General features: G+C 33.5%; 2 protein-coding genes across 5 annotated transcripts in view; both read right to left on the bottom strand.

Moving 5' to 3' along the window:
* Nucleotides 1–7890, bottom strand: part of LOC110022076 (dihydropyrimidinase) — a 39626-nt gene extending 31736 nt beyond the window's left edge. The window contains exons 1-3 of the mRNA XM_020720862.1: nt 7692–7890; nt 7438–7587; nt 5297–5348 (exon numbers count right to left, since the gene is read on the bottom strand). Coding sequence (XP_020576521.1) covers nt 5297–5348; nt 7438–7587; nt 7692–7781 — 292 coding nt within the window. The 5' untranslated portion in view covers nt 7782–7890. The remainder of the gene's footprint in view (nt 1–5296; nt 5349–7437; nt 7588–7691) is intronic.
* A 15474-nt stretch (nt 7891–23364) lies between these two features.
* LOC110032283 overlaps nt 23365–24840 on the bottom strand; it is a 116750-nt gene continuing 115274 nt past the window's right edge. For 3 of the 4 annotated variants that reach the window (XM_020735870.1, XM_020735862.1, XM_020735885.1), the window contains one exon: nt 23770–24126. The gene's annotated coding sequence lies outside the window, so the exon portion shown is untranslated. Of the gene's footprint in view, nt 23512–23769; nt 24127–24840 lie in introns of those variants that run through there. The other variant, XM_020735878.1, reaches the window with a different exon arrangement.

Below are 24840 nucleotides of genomic sequence, written 5' to 3'. Positions count from 1 at the left end.
TTAAGACTTTTTCAGGGCATTCTTCCCTCTTTTACACAGCACATAATAGCTAAATTTAAAGGAGCAACGAACTTATCAGGTGTACAAGTTTAATTTACATTACAACATTTTATTTTTAAAAGCATGTTATATTGTTTTCATAGTTTGTATAGTCTGTTATACTGCTTCCCCCTGTTATACTACTTCCCTAGCACGTTATGCTCTTCTTTCAGCATGTTATATTGTCTTTTCTCTTTATTATACAGTGCATTGTTACTTTTCTTTCACACCGCATGCTTAGTTATTTTGATATGCTATGCCTAAGATTATGATAATCTAGTGGTTAGGTGTATTTTCAAAACTAAAACTAAACCAAGAGGTGCTACTACGAGAGACTCGGAGCAAACAGCATAGGCAGCGCGACAAGGAACAACTTCCAGGTGGATTTGCAGCAGTAAAACATCTTCACATCACATGAACACATTCACATCACCTATTATTATTTTTAGTTTAAATAACAATCTATAGGATCACTTTTTAGGTTTTTTGTACAACTTTGTTGTACAATTACAAGTCCTAACGCTTTAGGATTTCGAGGTTACCGTACGGTACGGTGTAAATCCTCCTGTCTAAATCTTAAATAATTTGCAGGATTGAAATATCAAATAATCATCACTTCAAAGACATAAAGCCAAACAACAGAATAGTTGGGAGTTCACCGGGGTTTTCCCCAGAACTGTGATATCCCCTAATTTTCTTCCCTTTGGATTCCTTAAATAATTGTTCCTATTTTGAGCTATTCCCATTTGGTTTTTTTCCCCATGTCCAATCGTGAAAACTTAAACTTTGAAATCTTGAAGGCAAAGTCACCTGATCTTAATCGAGAGTTTTCTTAAGTGATTTCGATCATTTAAGATGTAATTAACTATAGGGGCATGCCTCTATAAGGAACCTAGAACCCAGATAAAATAAACCCTATCTAATTTTTTATGTTAGGTAGGGGAACTTGTTGGCATTTTTATAAAATATTTCGCAGACCAATATGAATGTCACAAATTTTTTAGTCTAGGTGATTGAATCCCTATTACAAGTGATATATTTATTCGTCGGGATAAGTGTGTTACCTGTAGTATTATATTCAATCATCTAAACTATTTAAATGTGAGACCCGCTTGGTCTCACCTATTTTAAAATTAAAATGTTACATTTAAAAAATCAAAAAAAGGTTATATTTATATTTAAATTATTTTCAAAATCACAAAATCATTCACTTTTTCAAATCACGAAAAATAAAAAGTTAAAAAACGGCCGACAATCATCCACATATATTATCAATGTAACAATCTTACCTCTTTGAGTGTGTTTTGTGAACAACAAATGATCAACTTGATCTTGAGAATATCCATTAGATCTCATAGATTTAGCAAACATTTCAAATCACACGTTTGGTAATTTGAGAGACTTCCGGAGTTTGCATACTATCGGTTTGATGGAATCATTCTCAACTCCTGGTGGTATCTCCATATACACTTCTTCCAGATCTCCCGTTCAGGAAGGTATTTTTTATATCAAGTTGATGCGACTCTCATTCCTTGTTAAGTGCTACTGATAAAAGAACTCTAATAGTGTTTACTGTTTAGTTAGCAACTGATGTAAAGATCTCCTGATAGTTAAGCGCATAGACTTGAGTGAAACCTTTTATAACAAGTCTGACTTTGAATCTCTCAGTTCCCCACCAACTTAAACACCCATTTGAATCTAACTGGCTTCTTATCCTGAGGGAGTTCAACAAGAATTCATTTGTCATTATACTTGGTGCTTGAATCTCCTCTTCAACTGCTTTTCTCCATTCTGAATTTTCAAATAATTCATGAATGAATTTAGGAATTTGCACATTATCAAGGTTAGCAATAAAAGCTTTCTAGGATGAGGATAGCTTCTCATAAGCTACATACCCTTGAATTGGACATATAATGTTCTTATCATCAGCATCAAAAGGGGAAGGGGATAATTAATGAGTACTAGACTCTTGACCCAAAATTTCTAATCAATGCGAACTGGGATTTTGGTATGAGCATTTTTTTCCTTGCAAATTGTATTTCACTTGCTCAATGTTTTTCTTTTTCTTTGCGTACACACGAAGTTCTTTGTTATGAACTTCAGGTTGAGTTGGTTGGATTATTTGGAGATCCTCGACCAGGATAGGAGGGCTAGGTGGGTAGGTGGGGAGGGCCTATAGATGTCATTAAGCGCATTCCAAAATTGATGTTCATTTGCACTCCACCCATGAACATCAAATTTGGAGTAGAATGATTGATTTTCAAAAAATATGAAATCCACAAAATTATAGTATTTTATGGTAATAAGAGAGTAACATTTATACCTATTAGAGTCATACTCAAGAAAAATACACTTGATTGATTTATGGCCAAATTTTGTGTGATTTTGGGAATAGATGTGAACAAATGATACACACACAAAGATTTTAAACGGTATAGTAGAAGAGAATGCTTTAATAAGAGGATATGTAACCATCAAAACATGAAAATGTGTTCTGAAGTTAAGTACCCAACTAATAAAGGATGTGTAGAAATATCTGCTTCCCCCAAAATATTTTGGAACTTGATGGAAAATCATAAACAAATGATACACACAGCTGATTTTATTTTTTAAAAAATAGAAACCGAGAATGAAACTAAAATATTCTTTTGCATTATTTGTTTAGATGATTTGAATTTTGCATTAGAATTGAGTATAAGCCATGTCATGAAAGGTTTGGAAGATTCGGTCTATTTCAGATTTCTCTTTCGTTAGGAATACCCAGTTTGTTCTAGGGCAAATGAAATAAATTAGACCAACCATCTAACCCCGCTTAGAATTTTCATCTTGGTTCCCCAAATATCATTGTGAATTATTAAAAAAGGTGTGAGGCTTTGAAATAAGACATGGGATAACTATTTTTAGCGTGTTTGACAAATTAATAGATCTCATATTGATAAGAACTAGGATTTTTATTGATAAACAAATGAGGATGCAACTTTGTAACAAAATTGAAATTAGAATGATCTAGGCGATAATGTCATAGAATAACATATTTTTCGATAAATATAGACTCAACAAACTCAAAAATTTGAGATAAAATGGAGGTAGGATCATTTGTGTGTTTAGAGAAATTTTTCTTGAGCGGGTATTAGCTTGATGCATTTCAACATTGTCAATCACCTTCTCCGACCTTGCCACTTGAAATTCATAAATTTGCAATGAATTTAGTTATACATTTTAAATCAAGATTAAGTATACTAATTGAAATCAAATTGCAGTCTAACTGTAGAATATATAAAACTTATGAAAGATTAATATCCTAAGATAGCTCCACATCTTCTTTTCCAGCAATTATTTAGTGTGATCCATCAACAAGTTTGATCGATCTAAATGTTGAAGCCTGTTGATAGTTGATTAGAGCATTGATGTCGTCGCTCATATGATTAGAGACTCTTCAATCTATTATTCAAGTTCTAAATTCTCATTGTTGGCAAAATAGGAGAATAATATATTACCTTAGTGTGTCACTAAGTTGATGTGTTGTTCAGAATTAATCTTAATAATAGATCTTGACGCCTTCAACCTGTACTTGTTCATAAACCCTATGCATATTTAGAACTATTGCTAGTTGCAGAAAAGGAGTTGATTGTTGTTCTGCATGTAGAGAAATAACTGCTACAAAAAAGAAGTAAAATCGGCTGCGACTAATGTTGTTGCTTGCTATTGTTGTTGCCATTATTGCTATTGCGGGACAGGAGAATTCCAACAAAGAAGGTGCCCGTGGGGAGAATCCGGTGGAGGAGGGTCTGCTGCCACCAGGAAGATTCTAGGGGTAGAAATTGAACAGAAGAGATCCTGTATAAAGAATTCTAATGCTAGGAAGAAGAGGAGGGGCTTTAGAGGAGGGCCTGCAAATCAGATGAAGGGATTTTGATATAGGAGAGCTTACAGCAGAAGGATTTTAGCTATAGGGAGAGTTGTAATGGTAAAGGAGAACAGGGAAGGGAAGGGTCTGCAGCAAGAGATACAACTGCAGAGAAGAGGAGCCAGAAAGAACCGACAGATGAGGGTTGTCGCAGGATTCAGGCCGAGCCAGATAACGCTTTAGATGAAGCAGACGAGCTAACTAGACAGAGTGATCAAAGCAATTGAGTGATCCAAATGAACATATGTGCGGTTGACACATATCATGTGTCATTTGAAGCAAAGGGTTCTGTGTTGCTCAAAGCAAACAAACCAATGCACGATCGACGCAGACGAAGCATCGGGCGTTCGGAGTCGAATGTAAGGAGATCAGATAGAGACGCCACTGGAGATGGAGAAGTCGAAGACAGTGTCGAAGGTAGATAAATAAGAAGAAGCTCAAGGTGGAGAATCTCCGAAGATGACCCAAAAATCCAAAGGCAACGTGAATTGAAGCCATACTCGAGCTACGACCGACATTGCAAGATGAAACCAAAGGACAAGACAGATGATGCCACGGACAAAGGACGAGGTGTCCAATATAGAGAGTTTTGCAAACAAAAAAAGTCTATGTCACAAATGATTGAGATAAGGAAGAACGCCGCTGATCTTCAAATGTACAGATGAATGCAAAAGGTATTCCGGTTGTCTGTCTTGCTTTTGCAAGCAAACGAAAGAGATGGAAACAAGTTTGAAAGACAAATGCAGAAGGGCCAGACAACGTGTGAGACGACACAACGACAACAAACCAACGATGACCTAGCAGGACGACGAGTCAAGGACAAAGCGGCGATAAAGCTTTTGCGAGCGTCAAAGGAGATGCTCAAACGACAATGAACGAGATAAATTTCTGAGATCTTTGATACCACATAGAAAACTAACTTTGGGAGGAAAAAAATTCTTCTTTTTTTTATTTTTCACATGTATAACACATATATATAGAGAAACCAATCCCTGCTAATTTATAAACTACCCAAATATATCTAGTCTAAATTAGGAAAGGAAATAACTCTGAAATAAAAAAAAAAACATAAAATAGTAAGAAAAAGAAATTAAGAAAGGAGTTTCCAAAGATATCCCTAATCAAATCTTTCCATGATTTTGTGAAGCAGTTGCCCGCCCACCATGGAGAAGAGCCGAATTTCTCAGCTTCCACCGGTTTAAAGCACCGAAGTGTTATATATGTAAATATGAAAGTTTAGGTGTGAGATATATAAATAAATAAGAATTGTGTGCTACATATGTAAAATTCCATAAAAATAATCATATATAGTATAAGCAAACAAGTTTCCAATGCACCAGAAAGTAATACCTGGCATGACATATTTCCCCGTAGCATCAATAACTTTCACATCATCACCAACCTGTCATAAGCTCTAGGTTTATAAGGTATTTCTATTCCAAACAAAAATATTAATTGTAAATAGGTTGAACGATTTGCACAGAAAAATTGAGGATTTAATTATCCCTCAATAATTCTATCTAAATTAGTTCATTTGAAAGAAAACATTTATAAAGGGATGAATAAAAGAGTTTATTAATGACTACATAGAAAAAACAAACAATGTGTACTAATGATGATAGATGTGACCTAAAAGATTGCTAAAAAATGTAAGTAAAAATTTCAAGAAAATTTTGTCCACGCTACATCATAAAAAAGAAATTAGCTTTTATAACGAACCTACAAAAATTAAGTTGGCGTCAAAATCCAAATAGTTTGAGGATGAAGATCACAGTTCTCACAAATTATTATAAAAAAACCTAAAATGAAGACAAGTCATTGCTATGTATCAAATCATCTGCAACTAAGGATGCATTATATCTTTCATGTTTATAAACAAAAGTAAATTTCCCAAAATTTTAGTATAAGTGAAGTGTCTAGGGATCCTAGAATTTTTGGAATGTTGCCTTGTCATTTTTTTGAACTATCAATTTATGTATTTGCACATGCCATGATCAAACCATTGAAATTTTGAGAAAAATAGGCAAAATATGGGTTGACCTTTTGTTGTGAATTTTAATATTTGGTTGAAAATGGATACAATAGGGGGTTTGTCTTCTAAATAATCAAGTTCTAAGTGTTATGTAATTGCACCAAATATTAATAACAAAGCATACTTTCATCAAAGATAAGACTTCAAAAAAAAAATCTAGATCCTGAGTTACATACTAATTGTAGTACAACAAAATTCACATAAAATAAATCAACTTTTGGTTCACATGTTTAGAATTAAGAAATAAGGCCATATCACCTATCCATAGCAGCTGATTTGGCCAAATTCAAATGTGGTAGTTATTTTATAAAAGTTGTACTAAATTTAAGACTTTCACAGATTTTCACTCAAATAAAAGACCTTATATCTATGTGAAACATCTTATACAATAGTGTAAAAACTCGTAGATTAAAATTCTTTTATCAGCATTAAACCCCAGATTCAGGTAAAAGATCATATATCCAATTAAAAAGTCTATATCTAATAAAATTTTATTTCCAAAGATATTAAATCTGATAACTCCTAATACTGATTCAAATTCACTATAAGTAAAACAACTTTTGAATACCCTGTCATATACTTGATTAAAATTAAAATTTGCAGAGACATTGTATATAAAATAAAAAAATTATATATGTTTTTTGATAATAGTAATTAGTGAATGCGATGCTGCCCAATTTTAAGTGTGAATCTAGTCTTAAGCCGAGGAACTACCAACTAGAATACAACAAAGTTTATGTGAAAGAAAACTACTCTATTTACATATGAGACAAAAAATAATTACATGACTAAACAAAACTCGCCAAACAAATTCACATTCTGAAAAAAGGCCATATCACCAGCCAATGTGGCATCTTATATGGAAAAATAAAATTTAGTGGTTACTCTATAAGAGAATGTGCCAAATGAATCACTTTCAAGGATTTTTATACTTGGGTCAAAGATCAAATAAGAGTTAAACAACTTAAGGGACTTCGGTATCAAATTTTAGACAAGAATTAAGCAAGATTTAGTTTAAATCCTTCCAAACTATTTTTTGGAGATTCAAAATCATACTACTTTGATAAATCCAATTCCAGCACCATTACTGAGTTTAAAGTCACCTAAATCTATTTGGGAGGATTATAAAACTAAATCTTGTTTAAATCCTACCAAAAATAGGACACCTAGCAGGTAGCAGGCCTTGATTCAATTAAAATAAAGCCCTGCATCTGACATACTTATATGAATCAATATCATTCTAAGAATAATATATATTATACAGAATGAAATAAGATTAAAGTAAAAAATCTTATATTTGATAAAACTTCAAAGTTCATAGCTTTTTGTAACACAGTAATGCAGAAAATTTTGGATGAAAATTTATTTGTGAAGTGTAACCGTATCATAACTCAAAATAAATGTATTGAGCCTCACAAATAAACATAAGAGTTAATCCCCTGAAGAAAAAATCATGTACCGCAATGTTCGGGCGGACAGAGACGACGACCCCATCCTCTATGTACACATCCGCTACCACCTTGTGATGAGCGTTGACCACAGTTCCATGCTTAATCAAAATCTTTCCCGAGGAAGAAGTCAGCTCCGGGTCGCTCTCCACTGAGCAAAACTGCAGATTACACGCAACCAACAATTAGAAATCTTTTTTATATGGGAGAGATTCCTTTGCGTGGCAGAAGTGAAAAAGGTTAGGGTTCATCGAGAAATGCTTACCCCTTGCATGGGATGAGAATGGGAGGCTGTAGCCATGATGAGGATGAGAAGGAGAATGAGAGGATACGGCATTCGAATCAAGGAAGCCATTGGAATCGTTGCGGGACAAATGGAAACGGGAGCCGAGGGGAAATTGTGAAGTTCCTGCCGTCAAAGAGTGTTAAGGGTGGCAGCTGCCGGAGTTCTTATTCCGTGGCACCTGGAAAATTAAATTAAGGCATGCTTAATGCCCGACCCGACCTGACCTGAATATGACCCGAAACAATTAAAAGTTAACAGCGCGGTCTGAAAGAAAATGTCTGAAAGAAAATTTATTTCATCGGAAAACCAAACAACGCCCGAGCGAGGAGAGTACAAAGCACCTTCATTCGATCTTCATTCCATCTATTAGAGTTTTTGAATCAGAAAAAGCTTAGGATTTTAGAGTTGTTGTTTGAAACCGAAGAGAGACCAATGAGAATAGAGACGGAAGAGCCCTTGATAATGGAAACTGAAGAGAAATCGACAATGCTGGCCGAGAAACGCAAGAAAAAGGAAGGGAAATAATGAGAATAGAGACGGAAGAGCCCTTGATAATGGATACTGAAGAGGAATCGACAATGCAGGCCGAGAAACGCAAGAAAAAGGAAGGGAAATGGCGAAATAAAATGGTTCATCCATGTAATTTTTATTTTAGTGTTTTTGAGTTGTACACAAGTGCACACAATATTATCTTAAGAAAACCAACATTAAACCGCAAAAACTTGTCATTTAATCTTACCTGAGTATTACAGAAATAATATTATAATAATAACAAAATATAACGGAAAAATTACCAGAATATAACATTAATACTACACCAGAATATAACCTTAATAATATTAATACCTGAATAGAACGGAAAATCTTCAATAATATAAACTAAGTACTAAACCTGAGTAACACTAGAATATAACCTTAGTAACCTAAATACTAAATATTACTTGAGTATTACAAAAATAATACTATAATAATAATAGAATACAACAGAAAAACTACTAGAATATAACATTAATATTACACCATAATATAACCTTGATAATATTAATACCTGAATATAACGTAAAAACTTCTATAATATAACCTAAGTACTAAACCTAAGTACCAAAAATACAACGACAATACAATCAGAATATAACCTAAATACTACAATGCCAGAATACAACGTAAGTATTACTATAATATAACATAAATAATATTATACGAGATCACATAATATTGCTTAAATATTACCATAGTATTCCCGAAATAAAACATTTCTACATAATCCCTTATATTTTTTGCATTATTTTGTTTGATGTAGGTTTGTGAACCCAAAATCCATGAGTTATAGATGTCGACCATCTGTAGTTAGAGATGCGCTTGATAAGGTCAGGCCTGCTGTATCTGACGAGATGAGAAATGAACTGAAAACCTTGAATGTTGATCAGTTCTTTGCACTTCCACCTTATCCCCAAGACAATGTGGTCACACTTCAAATATTGCAATGTTGGATACATGAAAAAATAGCTTTCAGACTGGGAGGGAAAGATCTAAGGATTAATCCTGATGAAGTTGTCATTTTGATTGACATGCCAAATAGAGGAGAAGTTCCACAGTGGAAGAAAGTTCCATCCTGTAGCGTTGATGCCCGTCAAATGAAGGCTGATCTTTTGAACTTCGGAACTGGGGAGTCTTCTGCCCCTTTTAATCAATTGTATATAAACTATTTGTTATCAAATTTATTCTTTCCGTCTAGTAATTTCAGTGTATCCAAAGGACTTTACATCTTTGGAGAGAATGTAGATACGTTTGCTTCATTTAATTTGCCCGCTGCGCTATGTGAATATCTTATTGAACAAATAAATGTGGTTTCCATCAAAATAAGGCGGAACCAACCTCTTGGATATATAAATGGTTTTCTTTTTTTGCTAACGGTAAGTACATCTTATTAAAGTCAAATGCTATTTATTTCTTTTTGTAAAGCTGAATATGCCTTTTTTTCACACAGCTCTGGTTTTATGAGCACACTTCTTTGGTTACTCCTGCGAATCCTGAGGCTAGACCTCGAATGTTGAGGTGGCCAACAACTGTAAGCTTGAGCTCATCTCAACTTGATATAACTTTTAAGATGCTGACTCCTGATCAGGCAAGTTACATATATTTTTAATTTCTAATTAAATTATTATGTTAATTTGAAACTAGTAATGATCAAAGCGTTTCTTTTTGAAATTACTCGTAGCTTCATCATAAATTTTTGGATCTTAAAGAGGATGAGCTCAATCTGTTATCCAATCTAGATGAAGGATTACCTGGTCCAGTTCTGGTGATGCAAGTCCAAGGCAGACCAGAGGCACCTGTATCATTTGATATGGGGCCAGTTGATTCAGGGGACATCGCCCCTGAGCCACTGTATACCACAATAAATAAAAGCATGGAATCAATAGTCGAGCTACTTAAAGACCAATAGAAATGGTTCACTGAATTTCAAGGAACCTTGAATACAATAACTGTTGGAGCGTCGAGTTTGCAGGGGCAAATGTCGGTGCTGCAACATGAGTTTGATAAATCTGAAAATATTCCAACTAATAAAGGCGAATAGATCAGAGTAGATGATCCCCAGCCAGCCTCCCCTCATGGGTGGAGTCCTCATGATTTTGTTACCCAGCATTCAGCTTCTGTTGATGTTACCCAACATACAACTTATGTTGGAGAAGCGGGAATCCAGCCGCCGGCTATTGTGGAAGAAGGAACCCCTGTTGAAGGATATAAAGTTGAATGGTTTGTTGCCAGCTTAATACAGAGGGTTAAGGGCAGACGGGGCAGAAGAAAGAAGACAGTGAGTTCACCTTTCACTGCCCTCGAACTGAAGAGAAGAAAAACAACAGGTGAAGTCGATGAGTCGATGATACCCGAGGAAGATGCTGTTGTACATACCACCACCATAGTAGAAGAACAACAAATTACTGAAGAACCAATAATAGACCCTGTAGCAGAGATGGGTCTTCAAATAATTGTATTTCCTAGTGTACATACGAACCTCAATGTAGAGGGACAACATAGAGTTGAAGATGAAGAAGTAGAAGGATCACCTGTCCTAACACTAACAACTCCAGGAGATCAGCCAGATGTTGTTAATGTGTTATTTGTAATTTATTTTTGATACATTGTCTTATATCATCTAAATTACCTGTGTATTTCAGATGAGCAGGTGATGTGACATAATTTTTTTTTGTAGCCTCTTCCAGCTATCTCCCAGATCGACTATCCTAGCAGATCTATGGTATCAGCTGAAACACAGATGGTGATCGATCAAGTCATGACAAAATACATCAATAAGTGAGTGAATCTGTGTCTTTTATAATGAACTTCATTTGGGATTAAGTGAATGAAGACAACTTCTTTATTATATTTAGAATTTGTACTATTATGCATGAGTGATATTATGTTGCACTTGAAAGACATTTTTATAGATCGTCGGGCAATGATAGAGTTATTGTGCAATGACATAATTGCAAATGACCATGTCGACGCTCAAGCGATGATTTTGAGCAATAAGAGGAATGCAAATTCATCTCTTGTTAGGCCTTACATTTATGTATCACCATTATACTGGGTAAGACCGCATCTAAATATCTAAACAACCATATTTAATTATATATAGAATTTCAATAACAATATGAATGTGTTAACACTTTGTTTTATTATACAGACTTATCATAAAATGGGTAACCCCACATCATTTGTGGGATATCACTAAAGAAGCAGTTCTGAATGTTGATATCATTATGATTCCTGTTCTGAATATCCAACACTAGGTTTTATTGGTTGCTGATTTGGGTGAGTGGAAGTGGAAAATGTATGATTCATCACCCAACCAGATGCACAAAGCCGTGTGCAACGACGTTGTAAGTTACTCTCAATTGTTAAAGCTATTGTTTCTGCAATTTTCACCAGGTTTGTCCATTTACTGATTATTAATTAACTGTGTAGATCAAATTTTTTGCCCATGATGTGGAAGCTTCTTTCAGGGCTAAACCCGGGAAATGGAAAATTTCATTGGTTAGAGGTGTTCCCGTGCAAACCAACAGTGTTGATTGGGGATGTTTATCTGTAAATTTATGCAAAAATTAGTACAAAACTATAGACATGATTGGAGTGAAGATATAGACTGGTAGGCATAAATGCCAAAATTTAGGGCAGAGCTTGCCCAAGATATTTGTTTGTGGGTACAAAACCGTAATGAGTAGACTTATTTCATTGTTAATATTATTATTCTTGTATTTCAATCGTTAAATTATTCTCGTATTATTATCATTTTATTGTAGTATTTCTGAATTATTAGTTACAATAATCGTTATAGTGTTCTTGTCATATTTTTGTAGTATTATTATCGTATTATTGTAGTATTATTATCGTATTATTATAGTATTATTGTCGTATTATTGTGTTATGCTATTCTTCTCGTATTTCGTTAACTTATTCTCGTATTATTGTCGTTTTATTGTAGTATTTCTAAATTATTAGTTGTAATAATCGTTATAGTATTCTTGCAATAATTGTTGTCGTATTATTGTCATTTTATTGTAGTATTTCTGTATTATTAGTTACAATAATCATTATAGTATTATTGTCGTATTATTGTAGTTTTATTGTCGTAATATTGTAGTATTATTGTCGTATTATTGTGTTATGCTATTATTGCATTTCATTGTTATAATATTATTGTGGTATTATAGTGGTATTACTAAAATACCTTAATAGTATTCTGTAAAAAAAAATTTAATCAAACCACAATATTTTGGTTGTATTGCGGTAGTACTTCGGTTGTATATAGTTCTGTAATTAAAAGTTCTGTAATTAAATCAAGATATTTTGGTTGTATTGCTGTAATACTTCGGGAATATTTTAGTAATACTCGGAACAAGCTAGATACGACCGCAGAGTGGTGAATACAACAAAAAATATTTTGGTTGTATTGCGGTAGTACTTCGGTTGTATATAGTTCTGTAATTAAATCAAGATATTTTGGTTGTATATATTTTGGTTGTATTGCTGTAATACTTCGGGAATATTTTGGTAATACTCGGAACAAGCTAGATACGACCGCGAAGTGGTGAATACAACAAATGAATATTCTAATCAAACCAAGATATATTCCTCCGCCAGCTCTCGTATATATTTTGGTTGTATTACGGTATTATTCAACACAATCTAGAGATAAAATTAAGATAAATTCTCAAAAGATTTGAAATCCCACGGATCTTATTCAAATGTTATTTAATCATTCATAAATGCTAGATTCCCACGGATCTTATTCAAATGCTATTTAATCATTCATAAATGCTAGATAGTAGTTGTCTTACTTATTTATCCTAGGAACAAGCCATATACGATATTATGATATTACTTCGGGAATATTTTGGTATTATTCAACACAAACTATATTATGCTCTGCAAAATATACATTAGTTCTACAATTACAAACAATTGATCGTTTCAATTACTTGGAATTTCACAGATCATCATCTAGGTCCATCAATAAGCTCGTGTATGTGTTGGTGGGCAGTGATGCAGGCAATTCTTGTTGATTTTGAGCAATCACATATGAATATAAGTACATATGTCAATTTGGAATTAGATCACAAATCATAAAAACGTTTCGAACTTTAAGTTAAGTACCTGATTATATTGATCTGACATTGAAAATTGGCTTGGGTTTGATGGGTGAAATGTTTCTTGACTTGAAACAACTTCTTTATCATTTCCTGTTAAACAATGTGTCATGTTAGTGAGTTGTAATTCAACGTACATCCAAAATAATAGAAGAATATAACCTAACTAACACTTTGTTTATTTTTCAATCTTACTTTTTGATCGGTTATTCTTCTCCCAAAAGCCTTTTAACCTAGCATTAGAAACGCCTTTTGGTCGCATCTTCGTTTGGTCCTTCAAATTGTGTGGTTTATTTGGTGTCTTTTTCTTCTTTGACATTGACATTTCCTGATGGTCTCTCCCATTCAATATGACTTCAAATTTGATTGTTAGTTTCCTTAATGTTTCCAGCACGTTTTTTTCAGCAAGTTCATTACCTTGAGTTAATATGCTGATCCAGTATGCAAATTTATGAACGTGTGTTCGATATATGAGTCCACTCGAACAAGTTGTTGAAGTTTGCGAATCTTTCAAATGTTTATAACCATACTTGTTATATATATCCCTCTTTGCATGAACCGACCGCCGCAGTAAAATATATTTATCAGGGATCTTTATTATATTCTCATGGTTAAGCACTCTTAGAGTGTGAGCACATAATATCCCCATCATTTAAAATTTTTTACAACTGCATGTAATTTCAGAATTACCTTTATCGACCTTAACAATCCACGGTCTGACTGTGTACTCATTATCTAAGTTTCTAACATAAAATTCTGAATCTGAGGTGGCTGAGCACTCCACAGCAAGTCCACACAAACTATGTAACAACTCTGCTTCAAACATTGAATATAGCTTCCTCGTATAAACTAAAGCTCCTTGCCTCAACACAGGACTACTTTTTATAGCGGGGACAATTGCACACTATTCAGATTTAAAATCTTCATCCTTCTTATTCTTTCTCCAATTCTCCAAGCTTTCATGACATCAAGCTTTCATGACATTTTTAAGACCCAAGAAACTCTCAGTGAGGGTGCTTGTTGGCTTGGAGGCATTATGACAAATGTTATTCGTCGACTCACTTCTTGTGTTGAAAGGATCCCCATCCCAATTATTTCCTTATTGAAAGCTGTTGACCACTTATGCCTGATATTGTACAAACTAATCAACCAAGCATTCTCATATAGATTTCCTGTATGCCAAATTTCTTCAAACTCCTCCTCGGAGTTACACCTAGACATGCATTTATAAAAAAGCTCATTGACTTTTTTTGTGCTTACACCACAATGTAGTTTTGAAGATAATTTCTTGTAAATATGTTATTGACATAATCTATGTCTTGTGTGCGAAAAACACTCTTCAATGGCTCTGGCCATTGCTTGATCCTGATCAGTGAATATTGTCATCGAGTGCTTGTTATCCATAATCCGGTGCTTGTTGTCCATAATCCGAATAAATGATTTGAATAACCACTTGAATGGTTCAACTGTTTCATCTGACAAAAATCCAACTCCAAATAGAACGTTCTGCCAGTGGTGGTTCACACTGATAATAGGAGCACAACATAAATTGTATTTATTTAATCTATAATTTGTGTCAAATATTATGCATTCCCAAAGCAATCGTAATCAAGTATGAATATCCCACCACTCCAAAAGAAATTCAATAAACTACCAGACTCATCAATTTGGACGTCCCATGAAAACATTGTATCCAAACATAAACATTGTATCCTCTGCTTGCCTCTCAGTGAACAATCTAAGTAGAGAATTAGCGTCCCCATTTTCAATCATACTCTTTCTCTTTCTTTGTATGAAATTATAAGTATCTCTCTTCGTGCAATCAAGATTTTCAACACCCCCAAATTCTGTAGCCAGAAAACTAAAGACATCGCTTGTTCTGATCCCTGATTTTGTCATCGATCTGAGCACTTGTGAACTGACATCACTCATTTTTCTGCTAGAACGCAATAGATGTTTGTCACCGTCTGCCGCCAAAGAATGATTATGAGTTTCTATAAATTTCTTAACCTACCAGTTACCTTCTAAATCAACGACATATCAGGTTATGGCTGGACAACCAGTCCTTGTGTCCCCTCTTATGTACTTCACCGCCACATTGATATTTAATTCTTTCTTGAAACCAACCTTACCACAAATAAAATCCTTTGTCTTAATCATTTTTGAATTAGGCCAAAAACCAACATGGTCCTTTCGCACAGTGAATCCAATATGGCGTGCATATGCACAATAATTTTCATAGGCTTCCTTCTCATTATGAACCACCACGCGAAGCAAATTATCTGCAATTGGATCAATGTACACAGTTAAAGGCTTGAGGAGCTACAACTTTCAAACATTCCACCATTAGATTGACAAAATAACGCTTCAACATAACCAATTAATAAATACAATAATGCTGGTATGAAACGATAAATCAATAACATCATAATACATAATACAATCATAATACCACATAAATAATACCATAATAACACAAAAGTATACTTCAAAGACAAAAATGCAAAAATACTAGCATAATAAAATCATGATAACACCAAAATAACACTACTTACACCGAACATAACACTCTGTTAAAAACACTAATTAGCTACAACAATAAATAACACCATGATACGTAATACAACCATAATACTACAGTAATAATACCATAATAACACAAACACTCTTGAAAGCCTAAAATGCATAAATACTACCATAATATAACCATAATAACACTATAATAAACCCATGATAAAACCTAAATAAGACCAATGTTATCAGAAAAAACAATATAAACCACAATAATACCAGAATGATAATACCGTTACGACAGCTTAAACACAATGATAACACCTACAAATTAACTTAGCAATCAAATAATCTAGTAATCACACCATCCGAGCCCAGCAATATTATTACTTGGAAGCCATTAATAGCAGCACCCAGAACAAAGAAAGAACTCTACCTAAGGAATGCTTCCGGACGCAGCTAATAATCCAATATGATTGCCATCATTCTAGCAATCGTTTTGAGATTCCATCAACATTTCTTGGTCGACAGAGAAATCCATTTAATGCGGTGTCCGCACAGAATAAGAACTCTGCCCTACAACTCGAATACGAACAGACAAAAAAATAAAAAAAATCTACATTCATAAACCAGAAAAGGCAACATTAATCTTTGACGGGATCGAAAATGTCAAAATTCTGGATTTGTCGGGATTCCATAGATCCAAATATACACTTTTTTCCGGTTATTGGGCGGGGTTCGGGTCGGGTCACACATTCTGCTTATTTCTCTTTCGGTCACACATTCTGCTTATTTCTCTTCACTGAGGGCCCACCATTACACGTGTTCCTTTTTAATTCGCCACCGCATGTAGAGCACATGCGGTCGTCGGACAGAATAATTTTCCTAGCTGCCGAGGAGCCTTTATTTGATTTGTTTTTTTTCCCCTCAAGTTTTGAAATAGCAATACTCGAGTCGTTTTCCAATAAAAGATTTTTCTATTTGTGTACTATAGAGCACTTTATAAGATAACAATCTTACTAAGCATATTTCATACTTAAATATAAATATCTAATTTGAATATTATAAAATAATAAAAGACACCTCATTAAATATTGAGTAACATGGACAATTAAAATAAAAAAAAAGACTGTTAAAATAATAATTAATAATATAATAATAATATTTTTAAAATACAATTAGTTAATGTAACGAGATAATTCATCCTCTAATGAAACTCTTCACGTCTAATCACTATAGGCGATTGAATCTTCAGACCGATCTGCCCACCTAAATAAGTGATAATTTTTTATTATTTTCTTTGGATACATGTAAAACTGTCTCTCATAGCTATGTGGTTGTCGCAAAGTAAACATGAAACATTGTAGTCCACAATAGCAGTACAATACTCTTGAGGTACCAGAAATCTTCAAACTCGTTCTTTTTGAAGACTTAAAACAACAAAACATAAACCCTTAGATGCAATATTAGTGATAAAGCATAGTAGAAATACTCAATTCAAGTTTTATAAAACTGTGAGATCTTGTAGAACAAAGTATAAACCAACGAATTTGTCACAAAAAATAGTGGACCTTAAAAAAAAGGTACTTGGTTGCCTTGAAACACATAATACCGAGCTCGTATGTGTCACATATGCATATCATCTCAAAGACTATCCAGAAGAACCCCAACTGCCATACAACTGATAAAAGAGAGATACTTGGTTTCCTTCACAGCGATTGCATGTGTCAATAACCAATAGCAACATACATGTCATCCAGAAGAGCACATAAGATCAAATATCTCATCATAGACATCCGAACAAAAAAAATAAAACATGTAATAAGAACTTACATCACATATTATGTTCATGGTTGCCTGACAAGCCATCCAAGTGAGAAGAAATACATGCAAAAGAACTAGAAATATAAGATCCCTACAATGAGATTCAAAATGAACAATGTTGCATAAACTATCAATACAATAAACAATAAACATTTTCAGAACACATTTCAAATAAAATATTAAAGGTGACATCCATAATTCGCTCAATTCAACCGCCAACAATGAAATCTGAAATTCGTTCTCTCAGCTCTATCATCTCCCATGCATCTTCACTGCCATTACTGCAAGTTTCGGGTAAATACTTTCAGCCTGTGATAATGATTATTCTAAGCGATATTTATATACTTCAACCGGGACTTGTGAATCAAGCCCCCTCTTTCATCTATTTTTCAAATTCACGCTCAAATATCAAAGGTCAGGACAAAGCTCCATCCCATATCTTACATTTTTATCAAATTTACAATGGTTTGATCGTGGTAAGCATAAAAGCATCAATTTTGGCTGCCCTGTATGTAATTTACCCAGAACATTGTTATCTACAAATCAAGCACCCTCTTTTATCCATTTTTGAAATTCTCACTCAAACATGAAAGTTAATGATTAAACCTCATCCCATATTTTTCATTTGAGGCAATTATATATAGGCCACCCGAAAAATTGCTATCTACAAATCGAGCACTCCCTTTCATCCATTTTTGAACTCACTCAAACAACAAAGATAAAGATAAAACTCCATTTGATATTTTTCATTTGAGGCAATGACATACATGGAACACAAAACATTACTATCTAAAAATCAAGCACTCTCTTTCATCCATTTTTCAAATTCTCATTCAAACATCAAAGATAAAGATAAAATTCCATTCCATATTTTTCATTTTTATCATATTCACAATGGTTTGATTGTAACAAACATAAATATGTCAGTTTTGGGTGCCTTGTATGTAATTTAACCAAAAAAAATTGCACAATCCAAATTTTTAATCATAAAGAGAAAACAAAAAATCACAAAATCCAAGTTCACACTTCAAAATGCAAATGAAAAAGTTGGCATATGCTTCACAACATACCTGACACCAATCATTCATAACAAAATAAATCATTACGTCATAAAGATTTGATTTTGTGTATCGGTCTCACCAAAAATCGCAAAATCCAAAAACTCAAAGAAGAAGATTACACCACACCACATGTGCTCTCCAACCTCCAAATGGTGATTTTCCGCCCGTTTGATTTTGCTGGTCGGACGATGAGTTGACTGACAAAATTCTGCAGGAATGTTGGATTTTCAGGCTGTTGAACTTACATGTGGCAAAATCTTTGGCCGGTGGGTTTGGAGGTTTGTCCTGCTAGACCGTGATTTTGGATTCCACACATGGTAGGGAATTTTGTTATTTGCGGATTTTTGGTATTTGTTTCTCAATGTGTTTTTAGACTTCAAGCCAATTCTTCTCGGAAGATTATGGAAACGAGATCTTCAGGCTCTTGAATTTACTACTGCACTATTTTTCCTTGTGCGTTCTCTACTAAGTGTGTTTTTCTTCTATGTTGCACCTCTTCTTGTTGAAGGTAGGCATACTCATGCTCACTGTTTTATATGTTGAAGCCGATTTTCCTGGTAAGTAAGCTCAAGGAAATAATGTGGGTACTGAGAGAGAGAGAAAGAGAAGGTGATGCTGTGACTGCCCTCAGGGGCAAAATGGGGGTGTTTCTCGGGCTCACAGACCAATTTCATCTCTTAAAAGATTATTTACAGGAGAGTAAAAAATGAAATGAGTTCCCTTATGCATAAAAAACCTATTATTTAAAGATTATAGAAGAACAAATATAAAAGTAAAAGCTTGCCCTTAGGAGTTATTTTCGTTGACACCTCTTCATGTCTCTGACATTTTTTCATCTTCTGATGCTTTTTTTGGTCATACAAATATATTATTTAAATTAGAACTTTTGTCTCAAACAAAAGAAAATACACAGTAAAAATTTAATATCATATGTCAAAATGTGCATAATAGTTAAGACAACAACATATTAAAAGTTATGTGGTGAAAGTTTCCAAAAGACTAAGACATCATGAATTTTGCAAGATTTGAGCAACTAAAAATTTGTACACATAAAAAGACAAAATCATTGAAATAAGAGGAATGGCAATTTTAGCTTATCTTAAGTCCGTCAATTTTCCCAACTAACCTCTTGCACGAAAATTAAGTCGTAGTGTCTAAAAATTCTCTTTTCTTTCACCTCTCGCTCTCTTTCTCCCAATTCTTTCTTTTTTTTTCTCCTTGCATTTTGGAAATCCAAAAGCATTGTAACAAAGTTTCTAGAAAATCTTTTGTGAATTTTATATATAAAAATATATAAAGGACATATTTGTAATTATTTAATTAGTTTGATTTAAAATGCAAAATTCGTATAAAATCTTTTATATCTTAAAATCCAAAACAAAAATTATGAAATTTCGTATAAAATCTTTTATATCTTAAAATCCAAAACACCAAAAATTATGAAAAATTTTTTATAAGATTGTTTAGCATGTATAGGAAACTTTGATGAAAATGATTTGAAAATGAATGTTAAAAGACTTCAAAAATAAATTTAGGCCCACACATATACATTTTTTTTATAAATTGCTATTGTCCCATTAACCTTACTTTTTCACATTTTTATATATCATAAAAATATAAAAATTTCTTAATAATTAATGTTCAACATTTTTTTTATTTTGGTGGAAGACGGTTTATAAATCGGTCTTTATACGGAGTCATAAACATTTTTCAAAGTTTACAGATGAAATCTTTCTTCTATATATTTTTCAGTATTTATTCATAATTTATTAACTAATTATTTTGAAATAATTTAAAAGCTAAAATAACATAAAAATGCATCTTAATTGACATATCAAAGCATTTATTAATAAAATATATATTTGAATATTATGGTTGATTCTTATATGTAAAAATCTTGGGTATTACATATGGGGAGGATATATTTGACACATTGCTCAGAGCATAATGCTCTGGACTGCCATAAAGAGAGTCAACATGGAAAATCCATGATTTGATTGTAGAAGTAGGTGCGCCTCCAAACATACTGGTATTACATGCTTTAATATTTTGTGTATTAAATCCCAAATACAAATTACAAGAAAATGATGATAGGAGTTAATTTGTGCATTAAATTTCTTTGCAAAATACTATTTACTAATTAATTCATACTTTAATATTTTGTGTATTTGGGACAAGAGCTCAATACTGCCGAGCTACATGCAAGTACCTATAATCAGACCATACATATGTTGACAGTAAATCTCCAAGCGACAGATATAAGTAATAAGAGTAATTTTTATACAATTCAAATTAATTTTTAATTTAATTTTGCCCATCCGTATCTTTTATATTTTTTGTAGGAAACCTTCGAGCAATTGAAGTAAAAACGGACGCAACAAACAAGCAAGAAGAAATAAATGATATATGGATTGGGTTTGTTGGAAAAAGTGTATGACACGTATCACTCCTCTAGCGCATTCAGTACGTCTACTTCAACTGTCCATGAGAATGAGGTTCTTATGTAAGTAGCTACATTCAACTTTGATATTGAAACTCGATTTGCTGCTCAGCTTGCTAAGATGAAAACTGAATTGGAAGCTAAAATGAAAACAAAATTATATGCATCACGACGTTAAGCAAACCTGAGAGGGAAATAGGGTGTAAACGAGCCGAACATGAGTGAGTCCAGACTCAGTTCGTGTTCAACTTGTTTATATTTCGAGCTCAAAAGTGTGTTCGTATTCGACTCGTTTGCTTAACGAGTCGAATACGAGCTGTTTACGAACAAAGAGCCTTTTTGAGAACCCTAATCACGTAGCCATAAGATGTTAAGGGTGGGTTGGGGCAAGATTTAAAAACTATTGTTTATATTAAAACATCATAAGAAGATGACTCTATCTTTTAGCACAAAAATATAAGCAGTCTTATTAATTGGCATGACAAACAATGAGCACATCTTATATCACATAATATTGGAATGGACAAAATGTGGATTGTATGGCTAAGGCATGTAAAACTAAGACAATCTAGTCAATCAATTATGATATTATTAGAATAGTTGAAACTCTATCTCAATTATTTTGAAATTTTTTAACTAAAATTATAAATTAAAAATAAATATATTTCTACTTTGGTTGTTGTGTATTCATGTATTTTTAGCAATAGGACAATTTGATAATATATTATTTTAAGGATATCTTAACTTTAAATATGAAAAGTTTAACATCCATCATCAATAACTTATTGCAAACACTTAACACTTTAGTTGCACATTAAGAACTCGGTTGTGTTGTTGAACTCGAGCGAATATCCACAATAGGCAATGAATAAATTAACACTTAACATCAACGAGGATGATTGAACCATTGTAACTAAACGATTATCATTATAATGGTCATAAAAATACTAAGATTGTAACCAGACTTCAACCAATAATAAATACAGGCTAGCCCGCCCGATCAACTAAATGTGATGGTAATATTTTAGACATGTTATATATATATATATAATGTTCAATGTATCCCCTCCATAAAATACTAAATTCTCTAAAAAAAACCATTAATTGATCCGGAAAATTTCATCTTTATAAAAATCTTTGAAGATAACCATGCTCAATTCATATATTTACATATCTAAAATCTAAACTTTAATTGCATGCAAAGGTATATTTCACATTTTAAATATTAGAAGTGATATTTTTGATGTGATCCGAGAATTGAGTGCTATAAATGTAAAAAACAATGTTTTGGTCTTAAATATGTAAATGCATACGAAGTGGGCTGTATGCATGTAACTGTCCCAGATTGTTAACATGCAGATGATGTATGAATTTTAACACCCCCGGTCTACGAATATAGAATTGAAATGGTTACTGAACTGGCCAGAAAAAAACCTGACTGACAAATCCATTCTGGAATACTGAACCGGACCAGAGAAGCAGGAGGTTCCGGTTCACTTTGTTGAGTTGGCCATTACAGTCCAGTTTTTCTTCACAACACCCAACCTTCAACCTCTCAAAGTTTGCAGTAACAAGGCGCAGCTTTTACAATGATAACCACTGAAATCTAGTTGATGAATCAGGGAACAAGCAGGACAAAATTTTAAAAATAGCATTTTTTTGAACTTTATTCTCTTAAATAAAACTGGAAAATTTTTATTTTATAAAATAAACCAAATCACCACATGGCAATTTCTAGCACGCAGGAGAAATCACCATGTGGCAGGGCGATTTCCCCTATATATATATAATTTTGTACAATCACTGTTTTTGCATAACCTGAAATACAGCATGTTTCATATTCAATAAATATTTTTCATTGAAGCTCCACTTCCCCACACAGACTTGCCAAAGTGATGAGTGAATGGACAGCACGTATTTCTGCTTGTAGAATTCATAGTCTAATCACACCAAGACTTGTAGCTTTAGTAAAAAGATTGGGAGTAGAAATCATCCTTACTGCAGCCTGAAATAATCTCTGCAAAGCAAGAGCGGACTTTGGATCAGAAGCAGATATCTGCAAAGCTTCCATCTACAGATACAAGTTCAGACATGGATCCAGGTTGTTGTTGTTGTTGTCGACACTAAATAGGAGGCAATGAAGAAAAAGGATTCATGTAGCCGGCCCCATGTAATGAGATTAAGGCTTTGTTGTTGTTGTTGTTGATGATGATGATGATGGATCCAGGTTGGGAAGGTGGTAAATCAGGAAAAACGGCAATTTCTTCTGGTGCAGTGGGCTTTCCCTCAGGTCCAGCTCCGGGAAGGCATGTCTAGATATTTTCACAGAATATTATATATGCAACAATTATAAGAATTGGCATTGCAAGGTTCAACCATTGCGCGGAGTAGTGAAATACATCTTTACAAGAGTAGTAAACAATAATTTGCCTCGCAATAGCATGCATAATACTAAATGATTTCACTGAATGGATTATTCATTTAGCACCACCAAAGAAAAATCATTAATTCAATAGAAAAAAGGGCAATTACATACAAACCACCTGAAACTTACTATTTACAAATCAACCACCCTTCTCATCGATTTTTCAAATTTTCACTCAAATATCAAAATTCATGGTACCATTTTTATCTTCTCAATATTTTGATCGTGGCACGTGCAAATAGATTAGTTGCTTTTCTTACTTCTATCCAAACTCATTTTGAACAAAAAAGCTGGAGTTTTTTTACATATCTAACACCTCAATCATTATATTTTATACATTAAGATAACCAATTAAAAAAATTGTAGCACGCTTCCATGTCCTTGAGCCAAACTTGGGTTAGCCTGGCAATTCTCTTCACAAGCTTCATCATCCTTGTCAATAGATCTCCGTACGACATTTCGCCTGCTTTTTCTTTCCCTACTTCTGAAGTAAACTTCAAATCTAAAATTACAACAGAAAAAAAAAAAGAAAGATCAATATCAATCATTCAATATAAGAATCCAACTCTTTGATGGCTAAAGAAGGCAGACAAAAAAGATGGGGCATTTACATAATTTTTCCTCTCTTTTAAATTGCCATATAATATGTTAGTGAATTGCTTGGAATTATTTGACAAAGAATTTAAAATTAATGATGGTTTATATGCATTGGTGTCTTATAACGCATAGGTGCACGAAATTGTTCAAAACAAACTTCAAACCTAAGAAAGCAGTCGCCAAACTCCAAGGTAGATATCCGTAGAAAAATACAAGTTGACTTTAGCTTTCGGATGGCTGAACTAAATATCAAAACTAATGTTAGAAATTGTAAAACACATCACCTATGAATATGGGGTCGATAAAAACACATCACCTATGAGGTGTAGCATTTGTCTCCGGTGTGTAATGTGTAGTTGCACGAACAGGTCGATCTCTCAAATGATGTTGATCATCTTCCTATAAATATTGTGGTCGCAAAACTTGGTTTGGTTGTGTTATAATTTGTACTTGTTGAGATGGAATAGAAGAAGACATCAATAAATAACCAGTCTAAGGTTTTCCTACTGGAAAAGTGTTATTTTGACCCCCAATTAATGAACTAAGGTAAAAAAGACACTTTTGTAATGTGGTACCGCTCACCTACCACATCTCACCTACCACATCTCACCTACCGTTC

This window comes from Phalaenopsis equestris, unplaced genomic scaffold (genome assembly GCF_001263595.1).
Source record: "Phalaenopsis equestris unplaced genomic scaffold, ASM126359v1 Scaffold000002, whole genome shotgun sequence".
Classification (NCBI taxonomy): domain Eukaryota; kingdom Viridiplantae; phylum Streptophyta; class Magnoliopsida; order Asparagales; family Orchidaceae; genus Phalaenopsis; species Phalaenopsis equestris.
Note: the sequence above shows the minus strand (reverse complement) of the source record. Positions and strands in the feature narration are given on the sequence as shown.